General features: G+C 43.8%; 2 protein-coding genes across 2 annotated transcripts in view; both read left to right on the top strand.

Moving 5' to 3' along the window:
* Nucleotides 1-24: 24 nt before the first annotated feature.
* LOC139421150 (serine/threonine-protein kinase tousled-like 2) lies at nt 25-11,035 on the top strand. Its single transcript, XM_071171755.1, has 21 exons — nt 25-742; nt 1,812-1,894; nt 3,576-3,647; nt 3,759-3,828; nt 3,957-4,000; nt 4,086-4,187; nt 4,369-4,470; nt 4,598-4,690; nt 4,897-5,007; nt 5,136-5,272; nt 5,446-5,598; nt 5,684-5,750; nt 5,862-5,959; nt 6,042-6,123; nt 6,411-6,502; nt 6,599-6,688; nt 6,973-7,142; nt 8,826-8,964; nt 9,065-9,176; nt 9,310-9,417; nt 9,616-11,035. Exons 2-21 carry the CDS (start codon nt 1,814-1,816, stop codon nt 9,787-9,789), a joined length of 2,097 nt encoding a protein of 698 aa, XP_071027856.1. The 5' UTR covers nt 25-742; nt 1,812-1,813; the 3' UTR covers nt 9,790-11,035.
* A 4,108-nt stretch (nt 11,036-15,143) lies between these two features.
* Nucleotides 15,144-19,446, top strand: part of LOC139421149 (C-type mannose receptor 2-like) — a 50,045-nt gene continuing 45,742 nt past the window's right edge. Inside the window, exon 1 of the mRNA XM_071171753.1 lies at nt 15,144-15,381. Within this exon, the coding sequence (XP_071027854.1) occupies nt 15,264-15,381 (118 nt within the window). The 5' untranslated portion in view covers nt 15,144-15,263. The remainder of the gene's footprint in view (nt 15,382-19,446) is intronic.

Genomic DNA, 19,446 nt, shown 5'->3' with positions numbered 1-19,446 from the left:
ATTGCCTTCACTTCACATATCAAAAGATGATTGCATTTCTGTCTCCCTGAAACCTTATGGGCAGTTTTAGATTGCATGTAGCTAGTTTGTAAATCGACTTCAATTGGTCTATAGTCGGTTTTGGGGGCAGGCGTGGTTGGGGTGAAGGTGGAAAGACAAATTTGAACAATCTCACGAGAATAAAGGGAGATTTACCAATTATTGTTTACATTCCCCCCAAAAATGAGAAACCGAACCGATCCAGATTCAACTGAAATGATCGGAACAACACAACTTCCGTAACAGATTGTTTGCTAGGGCGAGGAAGGTGAAGCCGAACACCAACTTAGTTCTGATTGAGTACAGAATTAGACCGAACATATATTGGAGGACAAAATTAAAACACAATAAAGGCCACATTGTTGGATCATATTCGCGATGAAAAGGACAAGTGATGGTCATTGTTCGGGATAAAGACCCCGAAAGAGGCATGGTACGGCCCTTGATGAAAGGAATGTGAACCTGGGGATACCCGTGTAGGGAGTGCGGAAAGGCGGGTTCGGGATACCCCAGGACTTCTAGGCCGAGAAGGGAACTATCCGTCGTTATTGGGGGGCCAAGCAGACGCTCGTCTCCTAACGGGTAACAAATCAACACCGAAGAACGGGGATTTGGATGAGGCCTCGTTTGGCAGTGTCGAGGTAGGGAGACAAGAATCGTGGACAAAAAAAGATTGGACCCGTGGAAAATATCATTACAACAGGTAACCTTGGTCGAGCTGTATTCATGTTTTATTTCTAACATAACTTCGGGTTGGGTCATAATGTTCCTGAAAAACAGCAGTTTTCATGTAGCTAACGTTAGCTAACTAGCTAACGTTACATGTTAATCGGACATTTGACATGTCGCTATCCATCACCCTTAACCTAGTAACGTTAGTTAGCTAACTAGTTATGTATCCCCCCCCCCCCCCCCCCCCTTAAATGTACCATTTTACAAGTAGGTATATTTTGGAAACATAACATTTCGTTTTTTAGTTACCTATCAGACATATTTGCCAACGAAGTGACCAACTTGCTAGTTACTAGTTAGCTGCACCAGGTGGCTAACGTCGGACGTTAGCTAGCTACTGTAGTTAACTAGCTAGTTAACAAGCATTTAGCTTGGGGGGGCTGAAATATTGACACATGTCAACTAATGATCACGAGTCATGACGATGTCTATCATGTTACTCTCATTGTTAGTAGTTTGTCCCCTGCAAGTGGATGATGGCAAGCTGCCTGTACTCTTTGATCAGCTAGCTAGTTGATTTGATATACTATTAACAAGTTGGTTGGTCGCTGGCCTGACCCTTCTTGCCAAAACGGTCTGCTTCATTGCCTAGCTAGTTAGCTATGTGGCAAACTGACTCAATCAGATTCACTAATCTTATCACAATACTGTAATCACAGTTTTCAAACCATATTTGCTGAAATGTCCCATGTCAGCCAGCACTAGACTATGCACAGCTCTTGCTTGTTTAGTCTTTGCTTGATTTGTTGTTGTTGATCAAGTTCTGTGTTGGAATCAGTGGTGGTGACTTTAGATTTTTTTTAACAAAAAACAGGTGTGTCTAAGGTTATCCATGAGTCATTATCTGTGAATGTATAGTTGCATGCGTCAACACATTCACCTATAGGCAACCCTGAACTGGTTGTGTCACTAAATCCTCAAGCTGTTGTCAGAGGATTTCCAACTCCTTGTATTCTTACTCTGTATGATGTTCGTCTGTGCTATGGAAAGTAAACAGATCTGATATCAAATTGTGTGTTTCTTGCTCATTGTCCCTGCAGCCATGATGGAAGAACTGCACAGCCTGGACCCGCGACGCCAGGAGCTGCTGGAGGCTCGCTTCACCGGGGTCGGCGTGGCTAAGGTCTGTGCTACTACACTATATCATTGGAGATGAGATAGGCCTGTATAGGGTCCTGCTCCTTTGCCGCTCCACCCTTTCTACTAATGTAGGACTGACAACGGGATCTCAGTGTTGCACATTTACTTTAGGGCCATGACTATCTATCTTTGTCTCTCTCTCACCCCTTCTCTTTGTTTCTCCTTTTCTTTGTTTGATTCTCTATTTCTGGTTGAGCTTGGCCAGGGACTGGCTGGCCCCCTCCGCCTCTCTCTCGCTCTCTTGAGAATGTAGAGCTGTGTGTCTGTGTTTGTTGGCTGGTGTGATATGCTATCCTCTCCTACTGGCTCATGATGTGGCGGCTGCATATGCAAGTGCGGAGGGCTGCCAAGAAGGGAACGGGCAGGGGGGGGGGGGGGGGGGGGAGTGGGGCAGGGAAGGGCATGAATGCCGGTCACCCTCATACGCGTAGAAACCCTGACCAGATGTTATGGCAGTAGCTCTCTGGCTTTTGATTAGAGGTCCTGTCTGGTGGTGCTGAGGTAAACTCCATCTTAGAGAGCTGCCTTTGTGGAAAGTGAACCGGAGCCCAGAGAGTGAATCAAAGCCAGGACTGGGCTCTATGCCAGCCATAGGCAGAACTGAACCCAGAGCACGGTGCTGTCGCAGAGAAAATGGCGGCTCCCGCTAAAAGCATCACACCACGGCCGCCCCGTCTGACCAGGGTCCGTCTGACAGAGTTGCAGTGTGTGGAAAGACTGGGAAAGAGAGAAAGGAAGTATTAGCCTAGAGAGAGATGAGACATATAGCATGCCCTGGTGTTATAGGTCTGAAAGCCCCAAGATATGAGGGCAGCGCAGCCTGTCTCTCTCGACCTTGAACAGCCCTGTAGCTCTGCTCCCTATCAGTCAGCCTGAGCTGCCTTTTAAGCGTTTTAAGCAGTCCAGAATTGTCGGCAGAGAGAAATGTGCGGTTTTCCAGCTAATTTCCTGCAATTCTATCAATTTTGCAATGGAGCTGAGAGAATTTTATACATACATTTTAAGGATGGACAGAAATTATTTCATTTAGCTGCGCCACTACTAAGTGAATACATGGGAAACACTGAAAGCCCTCCAATACCCTATCTGAGTAGTAGGATTTCAAAATTATTTGAACAAGGCTGGAGAGAATGAGGATGAAATAATGAAAGGCGAGAGTGTGAGGGAGAAAAAGATTGAGAGACCTACTCCCACCTGCATTAGTTATGTCTGATGTTCAGCAATTTCAGGTTCAATTTAGTTAGAGGGAGCAGCATTATGTGCCCAGAATGGCTAAGTATATTTCTCTGATATGGCAGAGCCTGGTGAATTCAAAAGTGAGTCATTTGAGTGACAGGCATCACCTAGGGAACAGACATTTAGAATTAATAGGGTAGGTGCACAGTGTGGAGACGAATGGTGATGATATTAGCTCAAGCCTATTCCTCTCCGACTCTCTTCTGCTCTCTCTTTCTCTCCCAAACAATCACTCACCTTATCTGTTCACCAGAGAGTAGCCATGGGGAGAAGCAGTCAGTCAAATGAAAGCAGAAAGCATTATCCCTCCCTTCCACACCCCTGGTTTAATTGTGAATTAAGTTTAGTCCCTCCCTGCCCTTGGCATATCCTTCCACTCTTTGTCTGACGTGTAATTGTGTGGGTTTGTTTGTTTGTTTTTTGAACAGGGTTCAGGCCACAATGAGTCATCCAATCAGAGCCTGTGCAGCGTGGGCTCTCTCAGTGACAAAGAGCTGGAGGTCAGTGTCCCATAGCAGTGACGCCATACATTTTTTCACTCTTGTTATATGATATTTTAGACATTGTCCGCTGTCATAAAGTATAATGTGTTTCTCCTACTCTTTATCCAGACCCCAGAGAAAAAGCCCAACGACCAGAGAACGAGGAAGAGGAAAGCAGAGCTGTACGACAGCAGCCAAGGTGAGATGTCTGTCTCCCTTCCTCTGTGATCTCTCTTTCACCTCAGTCGTGCCTTGCCGGCAGCCATTTTGTTGTCAGAATAGATCAACGTCACACAGATTTTCTGCCTTTTTTTTTCTCTTCTCCAGGGAAAGGAGGAGCAAGAGGACAGAAAATTAGTGATTATTTTGAGGTGAGTGTGCTCACTTTCTGGCAAAACGCGTCCATAGCTTTCAATTCCTTCGCTCTTCTTCTGACTTTTCCATTAAATCTGTCAGTTTGCGGGTGGTAGCGGTCCTGGTACCAGTCCTGCCAGGAGTCTCCCTCCAGTTGTCCGCTCCTCCCCACAACATCACTCCCTCTCCAACCCCCCAGGCACGGTGAGCATGCTCCCTCACTTCCCTGTTCTTTTTCCTCCTCCCTTTTCACCGTATCTTTTTTTTCTCCCCCTGTTCCTAACGAACCCATCATGCCCTTCAAACTGACCTGAATGCAAAGCAGAATGTTACTGTGGTCCATGACATGATGTTAGTGGTATGTGTGGATGTCTTTGTATCCCAGATGCAGCAGGGCAGCCCGTCCTCTATGGGTTCAGCCAACACAGAGCACTCATCCTGTTCCCTAAAGCCTGTCTCCCTCTACATGAACCACAAAGCCACACAGGTAGCGGTTACCTTGCACCTTCTACAGATTCACAGAGCACTGGGGATGTCTGTAATAACTCCTGTATAATATGACACGTCTCTAATGACTGTTTGACTTCATCTCTCTTTCTCGCCTCCTCCTGCAGTCTGACCTGACAGTAGAGAAGCTAACTGCTATGGAGAACAACAAGAACTCTGACCTGGAGAAGAAGGAGGGGAGGATAGATGACTTACTGCGGGTGGGAACACCTCTGCCATCAACGCGTCCTTGTTTTCCCATTCTGTCTCCTAATGGAATAACATGTTGTTGGCCTCGTCATGAGACAGCATTATGTCCCAGACATGGGAACAGACCTCCTCAGAAACTACCGTCTGACATTTTAAAACAGCTTTGTTTCATTAAAAGGACTATTAATGAATGGGATTTTGACCCGTTCTGTTTCAGGCGAACTGTGACCTTCGAAGGCAGTTGGATGAGCAGCAGAGGATGCTGGAGCGGTACAAAGAACGCTTGAACAAATGTGTGACCATGAGCAAGAAGCTGCTGATTGAGAAAGTGAGTTCTCCCTCTGTCCCTACAACAGGCTTGGGAGTCTAGAATAACTTAACCCATGTCTATTTTCTTGACCAAGGACTAGCTTTCCCCAAGTATAATGTGCGTGTGTGTGTGTTCTCTCCCCCCAGTCGAAGCAGGAGAAGATGGCGTGTCGCGACAAGAGCATGCAGGACCGTCTACGTCTGGGTCACTTCACCACCGTCCGACATGGTGCCTCATTCACAGAACAGTGGACCGACGGATATGCCTTTCAGAACCTTATCAAGTAAGGGTCACTCAAAAGCCTCTCTCACTCTGCATCACTCTGCAACTCCTTCATGCTCCTCCTCTCTATTATCCTCTGTTGTTTTTAATATCTTTCTCTCACATCAGCACTGACCCTCCCCATCTCCTGTCTGTCTCTGTCTGTCTCTGTGTCTGTCTGTGTCTCGTCTCTAGGCAACAGGAGAGGATCAACTCCCAGCGAGAGGACATAGAGAGACAGAGGAAGGCCCTGGCCAAGAGGAAACCGCCCTCAATGGCCCAGACCCCGCCCCTTAGCCTGGAGCAGAACAAACGCAAGAGCAAGGCCAACGGAGCCGAGAGCGAAGCGTACGTTACCCCGCCTCTTCCACTCTCTGTTTAAATGCATACAGGTTTGGTTCTGTTTATGATGGTGAGTTTCTTCTTCGTCCAGGTTATCGCAGGCCGAGTATCACGAACAAGAGGAGATTTTCAAACTAAGACTGGGCCATCTCAAGAAGGTAGTGTGCTGTTTTTACATGCAATGTTTCTATGTTTTGTGTATGTAGTTTGTGTACTGTTTATCTGTTGGTTCCTGTAAAAGTTGCTAATAAGCTTGCTGTGTATTGCAGGAGGAGGCAGAGATCCAGGCTGAGCTGGAGAGGTTGGAGCGAGTACGGAACCTGCACATCCGCGAGCTCAAGAGGATCCACAACGAGGATAACTCCACGTACGTGCTCTCTACCAGTGTTCTTTTATTTGTGTTCTCTCTGTTAGACTTATAATCGAAATATGTCTGATTTCCGCAACAGGTTCAAAGACCACCCTACGCTAAACGACCGGTACCTACTGCTCTACTTACTAGGCCGAGGTGGCTTCAGTGAAGTTTACAAGGTGAGAGCACTCTGCCCATTCATTAACAGTCAGTGGAACTGACCTTTTGTCATCATGGTCAAATGCATAGTTGTATACCCATTGAACTAAGTATAGCGACTACATAGTCGAAAGGTTTTCTCATAATGATGAACTTTTGATGTTCACCTGAATCCATTTTTTAAGTCTGTGCCAAGTTTTCATACGGTTTCATGTTGGTGCCAGGTTTTTCTCAGATATGATAAAGAATAATGGAGGTGATAGAATCATTTATTTGTAATTGATGTCACGTCTCTCACGTTTTGAAGGCCTTTGACCTAACGGAGCAGAGATACGTCGCAGTCAAAATCCACCAGTTGAACAAGAACTGGAGGGATGAGAAGAAAGAGAACTACCACAAGTGAGTTCCCTTTTTCTTATCATAGACAAATATTTTTTTTTCTCCGAGTGAGCACTTTGGTTTTAACATTGGAGTTTATCGTGGTCTCTGTTTCAGACACGCATGTCGAGAGTATAGAATCCATAAGGAGCTGGACCACCCACGGATAGTCAAACTCTACGACTACTTTTCACTCGACACAGACTCGTAAGTCCCCCCCCCCCCAAAAGAGCAACAGAACATATCCAACACATCTTTGGAATAGAACGTGAGATTTTGGGGGGTTTCTAGTTCCGGTGTTATTTCTTTCATTCAACTCTATCCTACTGTTTTGAAACAGTACCTCAGTCGGTTCCTTTGTCTCTCGTTGTGGAACAGGCTCTGTACGGTTTCTAAACTAAAACAGTACCACACAGCCGATTCCACTCTTGTTTTTCTAGGTTCTGGAGTTAAACAGTACCACATCCTCTCTCTCTCTCGTTGTGTTCCAGGTTCTGTACGGTTCTAGAGTACTGTGAGGGGAACGACCTGGATTTCTACCTGAAGCAGCACAAGCTGATGTCGGAGAAGGAGGGCCGCTCCATCATCATGCAGATGGTCAACGCCCTCAAGTACCTCAACGAGATCCGCCCACCCATCATCCACTACGACCTCAAACCTGGTGGGTACACACAGCAGATCGCACGGACACTAGCATGCATGGCAGCAGTTACACTGCGATATTAGTATCAGGTCAACACTGATGCCATCACTTACAGAACCAGTCAAAAGTTTCGACACCTATTCATTCCAGGGTTTTTCTTTATTTTGTACTATTTTCTACATTGTAGAATAATAGTGACGACATCAAAACAATGAAATAACACATATGGATGGAATCATGAATTAACCAAAAAAGTTAAACAAATCAACATATATTTGAGATTCTTTGAAGTAGCCACCCTTTGCCTTGTTGACAGCTTTGCACACTCTTAGAATTCTCTCAACCAGCTTCAGCTGGAATGCTTTTCCAACGGTCTTGAAGGAGTTCCCACATATGCTGAGTACTTGTTGGCTGCTTTTCCTTCACTCTGCGGTCCAACTCATCCCAAACCATCTCAATTGCGTTGAGGTTCGGTGATTGTGGAGGCCAGGTTATCTGATGCAGCACTCCATCACTCTCCTTGGTCAAATAGCCCTTACACAGCCTGGAGGTGTTTTGGGTCATTGTCCTGTTGAAAAACAAATGATAGTTCCACTATGCACGAACCAGATGGGATGGCGTATCGCTGCAAGATGCTGTCGTTTCTCTTTGCTTATTTGAGCTGTTCTTGCCATAATATGGACTTGGTCTTTTACCAAATGGGGCTATATTCTGTATACCACCCCTACCTTGTCACAAAACAACTGATTGTCTCAAACGCATTAAGATGGAAAGAAATTCCACAAATTAAGTTTTAACAAGGCACACCTGTTCATTGAAATGCATTCCATGTGACTACCTCATGAAACTGGTTGAGAGAATGCCAAGAGTGTGCAAAGCTGTCATCAAGGCGAAGGGTGACTACTTTGAAGAATCTCAAATATAAAATATATTTGGATTTGTTTAACTTTTTTTTTTTTTAGGTTACTACATGATTCAATATGTGTTATTTCATAGTTTTGATGTCTTCACTATTATTCTAGAATGTAGAAAATGGTAAAATAAAGAAACCCTGCAATGAGTAGGTGTGTCATTTTGACTGGTACTCTACATGTAAAGCAAGTTGAAACGATGACAGCAGACTAAAACGAGACAAGATAAAAGATACCTTTCACTCAGTTGACTCTTAAGGCTGGTTTACAGTTGGTCTATCGACATCGACAGTCTGTAGACTGTTGTCGCAGTGACATCATGAACGTTCTATTGTCGTCCGACATTAAACTTGTCGTTGTTGTTATGATATGCTTGACAGCAGCCTGGTGATCCAAATAGCATAACTGGTGTATTTTAACACCAATAAACCCATCCGTTTCGGTTACTGGCCCAACGCTCTAACCACTAGGCTTCCTTTTTTAGTACATTTTTATTAATTATTACAGGAAAATAAACTCCCAACAAGATAATTTTTCAAGGTAATGTCGAGTTAATTAAAGAAAATAGCTTACTGTTGTGTATGTGACGTAATAAATGCAGGGCATTCTACCGGATAATTTGTTTAACTTGTCTCGTTGCTGTCGCAGTCAGGTAACCATGACAACACACTTATCTGTCTGCAACAAGAAAACCGAAAAGTCTGTGTCTGTCTTTAGACATTCCACCGGAGTATAAATGAAATGTACATTGTGAACTTTTGTCTTGACCTCTGACTTGTCGTTTCCTCAGGCAACATCCTCCTGGTGAATGGCACAGCCTGTGGGGAGATCAAGATCACTGACTTCGGCCTGTCCAAGATCATGGACGACGACAGCTACAACTCAGTGGATGGGATGGAGCTGACCTCGCAGGGTGCAGGGACCTACTGGTGAGGCGCCGCACAAACTAGAACAATAGAATGACTATCTTGTTTGGATGATTGTTATTGTGGAAAGAGTGTTGCTCTAAGCAATGATCTTCCCCTGCAGGTACCTTCCCCCTGAATGCTTTGTGGTGGGTAAAGAGCCTCCTAAAATCTCCAACAAGGTGGACGTGTGGTCAGTGGGAGTCATCTTCTACCAGGCTCTGTACGGACGCAAGGTAATGCAAGCACGCACACACTACTCACTCCTCTCAGAATTGTATTCATGCTCTTTATATTCCATTTAAGAGATGAGGATGTTTTGTGTTGCTAACTTTAGCCTTTTTTCTCTTTCTTTGTCTTCCCCTCCAGCCCTTTGGCCATAACCAGTCTCAACAGGACATCCTGCAGGAGAACACCATACTGAAGGCAACAGAGGTTCAGTTTCCCCCCAAACCAGTGGTCACCCCAGAAGCTAAGGTACTACTTTTCTGTCTGTCCTTCCCTCAACTTTCTGTCATTTGCTAGTCCATTCCCTAAATTCTTCCTCACCTGATGTTGTTTCTCCATCCCTCTTTCATTGGTCGGTTACTTTACACATTCATCCTTTTCTGCTCTGTGCACAAATTATTCTCCTGTCACAACGTCTCTAAATGTCCCCTCCTTATCTCTCTCCAGGCCTTTATAAGGCGCTGTCTGGTCTACCGGAAGGAGGACCGTATCGATGTGCACCAGCTAGCCAGTGACCCCTTCCTCATGCCTCACATCCGCAAGTCTGTGGCCACGTCCGGGGCCTCTGGCACGGCTATACCTTCCACCTCCAGCTCCTCCAACAGCAGCGCCTCAAACTGAGCCTTCACTATCTATCTCACTACGAACTGACTGACCTGAGTGGAAGGTGGAGGTGGGGGTGGCTGCCTGATTCAGCCCCCTCATCACTTCCCATCCTGTTATGTCCCACCATGGGCTCAGCACCCCAGAGAAACCTCTGGGGTGCAGGCAGGGGGAGCTTGAGGAATCATGGATGAGGTGGAGGGGAGAGAGGTGGGGTAATCAGTGTTCCAACTGAAACCTGGAGCCCTCCATGTCCACCCACCCAGCTTCCCTGTCTCTCCCTCCCCTGAGGGGTGGTGTTGTTCTGGGGGTCAAAGCCCTAGGGTCCCCCCACAGTGTGGAGGAGGACATGGCACTGAGCTGAGGAGAAATGGGAAAATTCAACAATTTTAAGATTAAAAGAATGGAACAGGGCTGCATTAGCTTTGATAAATGGAAGGGACTGTTGGAAGACTCTGTTTTCCATCTCATACACACACACACACCCACCCACCATGCCTCGGAGTCGTCCCAGATGCTCTGGGTTCTCCTTTTGATAAATGCTTTGGTTGTCATCCAACCCCCTCCCCTGACTGACAGTACCAGTCTAGCCTGCCTTTAGACTGTACCTGAACAAGACCTATGGCGTTCATTAATTTAAGCCACTCTCCTGGGTCCAGGTAGTTTTTGAATGGAGGCATACCCACCCCCCCCTGTCTGTTTTAAATCCTGTGACCAAAGCTTAAGACTTCCAGATGGTGGCACTGTTCCGCTGCAGTTTTTATATTGGTTCTAGTTGTTACATGATATATGACGTGGAAAACTAATGAATGGTCCCTTTTTTTAAAGACTTGTTACTTACATTTTCCCAATTTTAAGGAAAAAAAAGCAATTGGTGGTTTTCATTTTTTAATTTTTTTTTCCTATTCTCGTTTTAGTAATTCCCTTCATAAAAACATATTTATTTAGGTCTGTTTTAATGAATGTTTTGCCAATAAAATGCAAGGGACTGGTTTACTCATTGTACTGTTGGGAGGAGATTGGGCCTTAGCAGAGAATTGCATAACCCATTAAATACTATTGGTTAAACTGTGCGATCTGAGTGTTTGTGGGGGTGTTAGTTCTGGTTGGGTTCTTTACTCTCAGAAGGCTCGGCAAGCTCATTTCTCTACATCAACAACACAAAGCACACTTAATAAATATTCCATATCTGTAACCTGGAGGTTGCAGGGGAAAATGGAAACCAGGAAGACCCAGGAACAGCTGGAGAAGGTCTATCGAGGAAGAACTAAAATAATCAAGAAAATCTTTGAAAGGGCGGCAGGTAGCCCAGCGGTTAAGAGCTTTGGGCCAGTAACCAAAAGGTCGCTGGTTCAAATCTCAGAGCCGACCAGGTGAGAAATCTATCAACGTGCCCTTGAGCAAGGCACTTAACCCTAGTTTCTCCTGTAAGTTGTTCTGGATAAGAGCGTCAGCTAAATGACAAAAATACAAAATGAATATAACGAAGTGGGGGAAACCAAACCTGATAGAGATGTTTGAATAACCTAAAGACGGGTTGGCTGACAACACCATGAGACTGGACGTGTTGATGAGGCAGAAGGCCATGTGGTGGTATGATTCAAATAGCTAACAACCATGTGGGGAATCGTTGTACCTTGTTGATACTGTGTTGAGGTGTTTTGACTAATGTCTATGCTAATATGGCTCAAATTCGCTAGCTAACCAACAACTGTAATGATGTATTTGAGAGACAAGTGCTCCTTGTGCAAATGTATTTGTTTTCAATAAACATTTTGAGACAAAATATAGTTTACATGTCAACAATCTGAGCCAGCCCGGTCTGTTTTGCCCCATATATGCTTATGTGTTAGTTTTGTTGCTAAACATCCAACCCGTCTATACTCCCCAGGGGTTCTCAAAATGGGGTCCACGGACCCTGAGGTACTGAAGGGGGTCTGCGGTCAGATCTCAAAATCTCTCTATACGCTATAATTTTTCCATTCAATTTTTTTTAATGAATATTACAAACAGATTGAATTCATTTTGGCCAAGAGATCTGTAGAATAAGTTAAGAGGGTGTAATACAATGTAACATGATTGATCTACAAATGATGTTCTTAAATAACCCTGGGCAACATGGGCCTGGATATTGGCATCCACAGTACTCCACCAATTATCAACTCCATCCTAATTTTATTTTATGTAAATGCGCTGTAATTTAAGCTTTAAAACTGCAACGTTTTCTCTCTGCCTCAAGAGAGAAAACCGCAACAACAAGAAATGTTCTCTCCGATGCCAGGAGATGGACCTTTAAAATGGTTTGCCTGGCCATGCACTGCCAAAGTCATAGTAGAACTCTTTGTATGCTGTTTTTTATCTCACTCCAGTTGTGTTCTGATTATGAGGGGTCCCTGATGAATTTGCTATCACAAAAGGTGTACCCGGCCAAAAATAAGTTTGAGAGCCCCTGAAGTAATTATCTATATTACAACATTCACATTATTGAATGAATGATTGGGCTCACGTAGTGCTGAATTGATGCCATGAGCGAAGATCACTCTACCATTGAACCACACTGATATAAATTGCATGGGTAGGCCATAAAGATAGTAATTGAGGGGGTCAGCGGTCAATCTAGTTCTGTGGGTAGGCTACTACCGTGCACGGTGCATTCGCACGTTGTTTCAAATGTGTGTTAAACTGAGTGCGGTTGTGTGCAGTGCACTGCACTGCCAAAGCCACAGATCAATAATGATCAGTGGAGAGGGAGACAGACAGGGCCCTGAGCCATGCATACTGCTAATGGTCCAACAATGACTGTGTTCACAAGAGAGAGGATGAAGACAACACATCGGTGACACCAGCTTTGAACTTTTAGGCTACTTGTGCAGATTGTACACACACACCCACATTATCCACCAATGTAAAGTTGTTCTGATTGATGCATCAGTCTTGCATTTCCCAACAGATTGACATTGGATTGTTTCCACTCTCCCCAACATCCACCACTACCAATCCCCAACACAGAATCCTTCCAGGGGTGAATATGTGCACCATGGCAGTTTAATTGATTCACGAGGAAGGGACAGCAATACGGTGATAATGAAATAATCCAGAATTGTGGAGGCCAAGAAGCCATCACTTTAGTATTTTTTACACATATTTATGAGTTGGCTTTTGGTCTCTGGTTTTGGAATGGGAAGTAAAACTGTTTCTTGTTGCAATCTCACTTGGATGATCTGTGTCCATAACTGTCACCCCACTTCTGCTTTGGGGAATGATTCTATGTGTCAGAATCTAGTAAAATCATTTATGTTTTCAATCTCTACTGTCGTTTTAAAATAAGCGAAATCAAGTGTCTATAGGTGTAATATATATATTTATAGGCTACTAAACTGAGTGTGGTTGTGTTATATATATATACAGTGCCTTGCGAAAGTATTCGGCCCCCTTGAACTTTGCGACCTTTTGCCACATTTCAGGCTTCAAACATAAAGATATAAAACTGTATTTTTTTGTGAAGAATCAACAACAAGTGGGACACAATCATGAAGTGGAACAACATTTATTGGATATTTCAAACTTTTTTAACAAATCAAAAACTGAAAAATTGGGCGTGCAAAATTATTCAGCCCCTTTACTTTCAGTGCAGCAAACTCTCTCCAGAAGTTCAGTGAGGATCTCTGAATGATCCAATGTTGACCTAAATGACTAATGATGATAAATACAATCCACCTGTGTGTAATCAAGTCTCCGTATAAATGCACCTGCACTGTGATAGTCTCAGAGGTCCGTTAAAAGCGCAGAGAGCATCACGAAGAACAAGGAACACACCAGGCAGGTCCGAGATACTGTTGTGAAGAAGTTTAAAGCCGGATTTGGATACAAAAACATTTCCCAAGCTTTAAACATCCCAAGGAGCACTGTGCAAGCGATAATATTGAAATGGAAGGAGTATCAGACCACTGCAAATCTACCAAGACCTGACCGTCCCTCTAAACTTTCAGCTCATACAAGGAGAAGACTGATCAGAGATGCAGCCAAGAGGCCCATGATCACTCTGGATGAACTGCAGAGATCTACAGCTGAGGTGGGAGACTCTGTCCATAGGACAACAATCAGTCGTATATTGCACAAATCTGGCCTTTATGGAAGCGTGGCAAGAAGAAAGCCATTTCTTAAAGATATCCATAAAAAGTGTTGTTTAAAGTTTGCCACAAGCCACCTGGGAGACACACCAAACATGTGGAAGAAGGTGCTCTGGTCAGATGAAACCAAAATTGAACTTTTTGGCAACAATGCAAAAAGTTATGTTTGGTGTAAAAGCAACACAGCTGAACACACCATCCCCACTGTCAGACATGGTGGTGGCAGCATCATGGTTTGGGCCTGCTTTTCTTCAGCAGGGACAGGGAAGATGGTTAAAATTGATGGGAAGATGGATGGAGCCAAATTACATGACCATTCTGGAAGAAAACCTGATGGAGTCTGCAAAAGACCTGAGACTGGGACGGAGATTTGTCTTCCAACAAGACAATGATCCAAAACATAAAGCAAAATCTACAATGGAATGGTTCAAAAATAAACATATCCAGGTGTTAGAATGGCCAAGTCAAAGTCCAGACCTGAATCCAATCGAGAATCTGTGGAAAGAACTGAAAACTGCTGTTCACAAATGCTCTCCATCCAACCTCACTGAGCTCGAGCTGTTTTGCAAGGAGGAATGGGAAAAAATGTCAGTCTCTCGATGTGCAAAACTGATAGAGACATACCCCAAGCGACTTACAGCTGTAATCACAGCAAAAGGTGGCGCTACAAAGTATTAACTTAAGGGGGCTGAATCATTTTGCACGCCCAATTTTTCAGTTTTTGATTTGTTAAAAAAGTTTGAAATATCCAATAAATGTCGTTCCACTTCATGATTGTGTCCCACTTGTTGTTGATTCTTCTCAAAAAAATACAGTTTTATATCTTTATGTTTGAAGCCTGAAATGTGGCAAAAGGTCGCAAAGTTCAAGGGGGCCGAATACTTTCGCAAGGCACTGTATATTACAGATATACAGATTTATCATATATATCTATATCTGTAATACCAATACCTTATTTTGAAGAACACAAATAGGCCTAGACGAGATAGGCTACATATTTGCAGCATGTAACGTATCACAAGCAGGGATGTTGTTACAATGTAACAGCGGGCGGATCTCAAGAAAATGCAAGGTAATAATGTTGCATGTCTGAGATTCTGACACAGTGTTGCATATCTGCAATACAGTGCATCTAGTTTGTGCACAACTGTGTGTGAATGTGAGGCGGGCTAGAGTATGGTGACGCAGACCCAACGCGTCTGCTAACTTCAGTTTTAATGACGCGCTAAAAAGACACAGAGCCCACTCTACTCCTCCTCTCATCTGCAACCCATCATACCCACCACCACTCTACCCATCCGTCCCGAAAGGAAAGCTCTCCATAAATTGCTCCGATTTACAGTTTGCTGAGCAATAGTGGGCATGCCACGCTGCGACCGAAACAAGAATTCGAGGAGAACATGGAAAAATTGCCTTCACTTTTACAAATGCACTTTATATTTATTCATCTTTAGTCTGGAACTAAACAGCAGCGTTTCAGGTAAGATCAATATGTTGCTGTCGAATGCTTCTCGGCTTTTCATTCAAGGAAAACTCTGGAGACCGAGAGTCGCAGACTCTTTGTTATTGCATGTCTGAATATCCACCTAAAACTTATTTCGTTTTTTTGGGGGGGGGAGACCTGGTGGGCTTTTACGGGTACTTTTTATCCGAACTTCACTGATGCATTGGAATGCCACGAAAGTCCGAATTCTGAGTGGAACCAGATGTGTGTGTGTGTTGGTGGGGGAGGGGGGGGGGGGGGGGGGGGTGTATGTGTTTTCTCGTTTGGAAACTTGAAGTGAAGTTCTAATATACCTATAGATACTTCCTTCCGCATCTTCTTTGGAAATGTAAAATGGTAGATATGTCCCACACCCGTGTCCTTCCTTTGTAAACTGGTATGGGACTGACGCGTTGCATATATATGCCACCTCGGGGGCAGATGTGACCTTTACATCCTGTTATACAGTTACGTCCATCTCTTCTCCGTCCCCGTGTACCGTGTAGGCCAATGGACACGACAGTGACCTCTCGCTTTTGAACAATGACCTGCCTTACTCCTAGGCATGCTATGGGTCCATTTGTAGAGATTAAATCTAGGTAAAAAAATAAAATAATCCATGAATGAAGACGGATAACACTAGGCTATAAAAATTATTTCACTGTCTCTCTGAAATGAAGACAAAGTAGGCCCAGTAACCAACTTGACATTGTGAACAACTTTGGAGGTGGGCCAAACTAAAAACTCGTTTTTTTTCTTCAATTAAATTCTCAGTTCCTCCCATGTGGAAATATAACTTACATTTACTTGGCAGGTCCTATATCACACCTTCAGAGGGAATTGAACTTTCAACATTTGATACTGAGGTCTACACCAGAACATACATTGTGTGTAATGCGGCCAGAATTAGTTCAGTTAGTACAAGGGAGGGAAAACAGTATCAACAAAGCTGAGTATGATGATTTAAGGTGATGAAGTCAATAAGAAGATCATATACTGTAATTTACCAGGTTCTGTTATTACTGTGTTATTACAGTCATTGTTTTTGGTTTCTGTGTGATTTCTCTAAAAGCACATTTGTGTCAGCTCTCAATACATTGTCATGTAGGGCCAGATATATTGTGGTGTCTAGCTGTTACACCTGCAGTGTGGATGGTACTGGGTTTGTTTGCCAACTGCAAAGGCAATGCAGATCTCTCATTCACATGCTTTCATTCTTGTTTTCCATCATACCTATTTATTCTGTCTTTTAGACACTTTTCACACCCTGAGGTCTACCTGGGTGTACAGGTTTCAGAACAATCCCTATCTCCTGGGGCTCGGTCTTACCTTTAGGATCATGGAGGAATTTCAGGTACCACCCCTGTGTCTTTGGACTCAAGCTGTACAGAAAGCAGGAAGCCAACAGCCTGATCAGCCCCTAAAAAAATCCCACCCAACCACCCTCTAAAGGGCTGATCAGCCCCTAATAAATCCCACCCATTCACTGCTGCTTCTCCTCCCCTCCCACTGAGATGTTTGCTGGGAGGGGGCCTACCACCGCTCCAGCAGTTTCAGAGGCTGGCCTGGACCGTCTTAAAAGAAATAGAAACAAACACACTAACAGGCTGGAATGTCCTGTCTATTTGTTGGTTGCTGTTTTTACTGGACAAGGAGATGTTCTGTTTTATAAAGCTCACCCGTAAAACAAGCGTCCCCTTTCATCGCAAACATCTGTCAAAATAAGAAAAAGGTTCAAAGACAATCCTTTGGTCCCACAACCACACCTTCATCTAGACCTGGGGGTCTTTAACCTGAGACCAGAATCTATCATCATTGTTGTTCTTATCCAATAACATCCACCCACACTTTTACTCCATTTTGCTTCTACATCTATGGGAGTGAAATATTTGTTATTTCAAATTTCTATCCCAATGTGGTTCCCAGTCCCATTGCCTCCATCTCTCCAGTACGTCTCACCTCAGTGTGGATCAAGTCAGTCACCTTTGTTTCATGTACCTCGGCCTCCACTGGACCTCTGTGCTCCAGCTCCGGTGCCCTGCTCACATCCCCACGCCCAGAGAGACCTCATCAACACACCAGCCAGAGTTGGAGGAGAAGGCGGTTCTGGGAACATCAAACTCTCTGCTCTTGGCTCCTCATGTTCCGTTGTTCTTGGCTGCAGGTTTAAGCCGCTCTCTTTTGCAGCAGGAGACTGGCATTGGTCCGAGCAGGGTGACGGGGCAGGGAGTGGGAGAGAGGGAGAGGAGGGATCAGGCTAGATGGGTGTTGTTCTGGTTGTACTTTCCCAAGGTTTAACTTTCGTCAACATTTGGTGAAGCTGTTGATCTGTGCTTTACTGTATTCACATCAAACACTTTCAAATCCGCTTCTGGAATTACATTTGAAGTTTGTCTTTTACTCAGCAGAGCCGTCTGAGGTTGAATCAGCACTTCAAACACAGCTGCAGGGCCCAGGTGTGAACACTTTGAGAAGTTAGAGCTTCTACTTCACATCAGTAACATCAGTGCCCAGCTTGTTGGGTACTAGTCATGTCCTGTGGGAAATTAGTCATCAAGGTCTAATAGGTAGTCTCAGTTTTACTGCCTTGGTAGCCACAGAAAACCAACATTCCTTTTGTTGTGGCTCTGATTCTCATCATGACAAAAGACAAAATGACATTAGGCTGCTTTTAATAACATTTATGTCTCCTAAAAACTCCTCTTACCACACTGTCGTAAGTGTTGCTAAGCCAAGTGTTAGCATGGCCAAAACCATCGTTATGTAAGCCTTGTCAAGGAAATCACACACCACTGGAAGCAGTGCTGCTTACTTCTGAGCATCCGGCTTAACCTCTCTGGGGTATGTGGGACGGTAGCGTCCAACCTCACCAACAGCCAGTGAAAGTGCAAGGCGCCAAATTCAAAACAACAAAAATCCCATAATTAAAATTCCTCAAGCATACAAGTATTTTACACCATTTTAAAGATACAATTCTCGTTAATCCAGCCACAGTGTCTGATTTCAAAAAGGCTTTACAGCGAAAGCACCACCAACTCACAGAAAAACACAGCCATTTTTCCAGCCAAAGAGAGGAGTCACAAAAAGCACAAATAGAGATAAAATGAATCACTAACCTTTGATGATCTTCATCAGATGACACTCATAGGACTTCATGTTAAACAATACATGTATGTTTTGTTCGATAAAGTGCATATTTATATCCCAAAATTTCATTTTACATTGGCGTGTTATGTTCAGTAGTTCTAAAACATGCAGTGATTTTGCAGAGAGCCACATCAATTTACAGAAATACTAATCATAAATGTTGATGAAAATACAAGTGTTATACATGGAATTAGAGATATACTTCTCCTTAATGCAACTGCTGTGTCAGATTTAAAAAAAACTTTACGGAAAAAGCAAAGCATGCAATAATCTGAGTACAGCGTTCAGACAACAAAGCAGCCAAAAAGATATCCGCCATATTGTGTAGTCAACATTAGTCAGAAATAGCATTATAAATATTCACTTACCTTTGATGGTCTTCATCAGAATGCACTCCCAGGAATCCCAGTTCCACAATAAATGTTTGATTTGTTCGATAAAGTTCATAATTTATGTCCAAATAGCTTCTTTTGTTAGGGCGTTTGGTAAACAAATCCAAACGCGTGTTCAGAAAAGTTTTTTTTTTAAAGAAGAAAAGTTAAAAAAGTTCCGTTACAGCCCGTAGAAACTTGTCAAACTAAGTATAGAATCAATCTTTAGGATGTTTTTATCATAAATGTTCAATAATGTTCCAACCAGAGAATTCCATTGTCTGTAGAAAAGCAATGGAACGAGAGCCAACTCTCTTATGACCGCGCGTCAGAGCCTGTGGCACTCTGCCAGACACCTGACTCAATCCCCTCTCATTCGCCCCCACTTCACAATAGAAGCCTGAAACAACGTTCTAAAGACTGTTGACATCTAGTGGAAGCCTTAGGAAGTGCAATATGACCCCATTTACACTGTATATTGGAATGGCAAAGAGTTGAAAAACTACAAACCTCAGATTTCCCACTTCCTGGTTGGATTTTTCTC

Source organism: Oncorhynchus clarkii, chromosome 12, assembly GCF_045791955.1.
Source record: "Oncorhynchus clarkii lewisi isolate Uvic-CL-2024 chromosome 12, UVic_Ocla_1.0, whole genome shotgun sequence".
NCBI lineage: Eukaryota > Metazoa > Chordata > Actinopteri > Salmoniformes > Salmonidae > Oncorhynchus > Oncorhynchus clarkii.
This window is presented reverse-complemented; position numbering and strand designations above follow the sequence as displayed.

Coding starts and splice junctions, on each gene's coding strand:
- LOC139421150 (XM_071171755.1), top strand. CDS start 1,814: ATGATGGAAGAACTGCACAGCCTGGACCCGCGACGCCAGGAGCTGCTG. Junction 4,188..4,368: donor TCTCCAACCCCCCAGGCACG/GTGAGCATGCTC, acceptor TTTGTATCCCAG/ATGCAGCAGGGCAGCCCGTC. Junction 5,599..5,683: donor AACGGAGCCGAGAGCGAAGC/GTACGTTACCCC, acceptor TTCTTCGTCCAG/GTTATCGCAGGCCGAGTATC.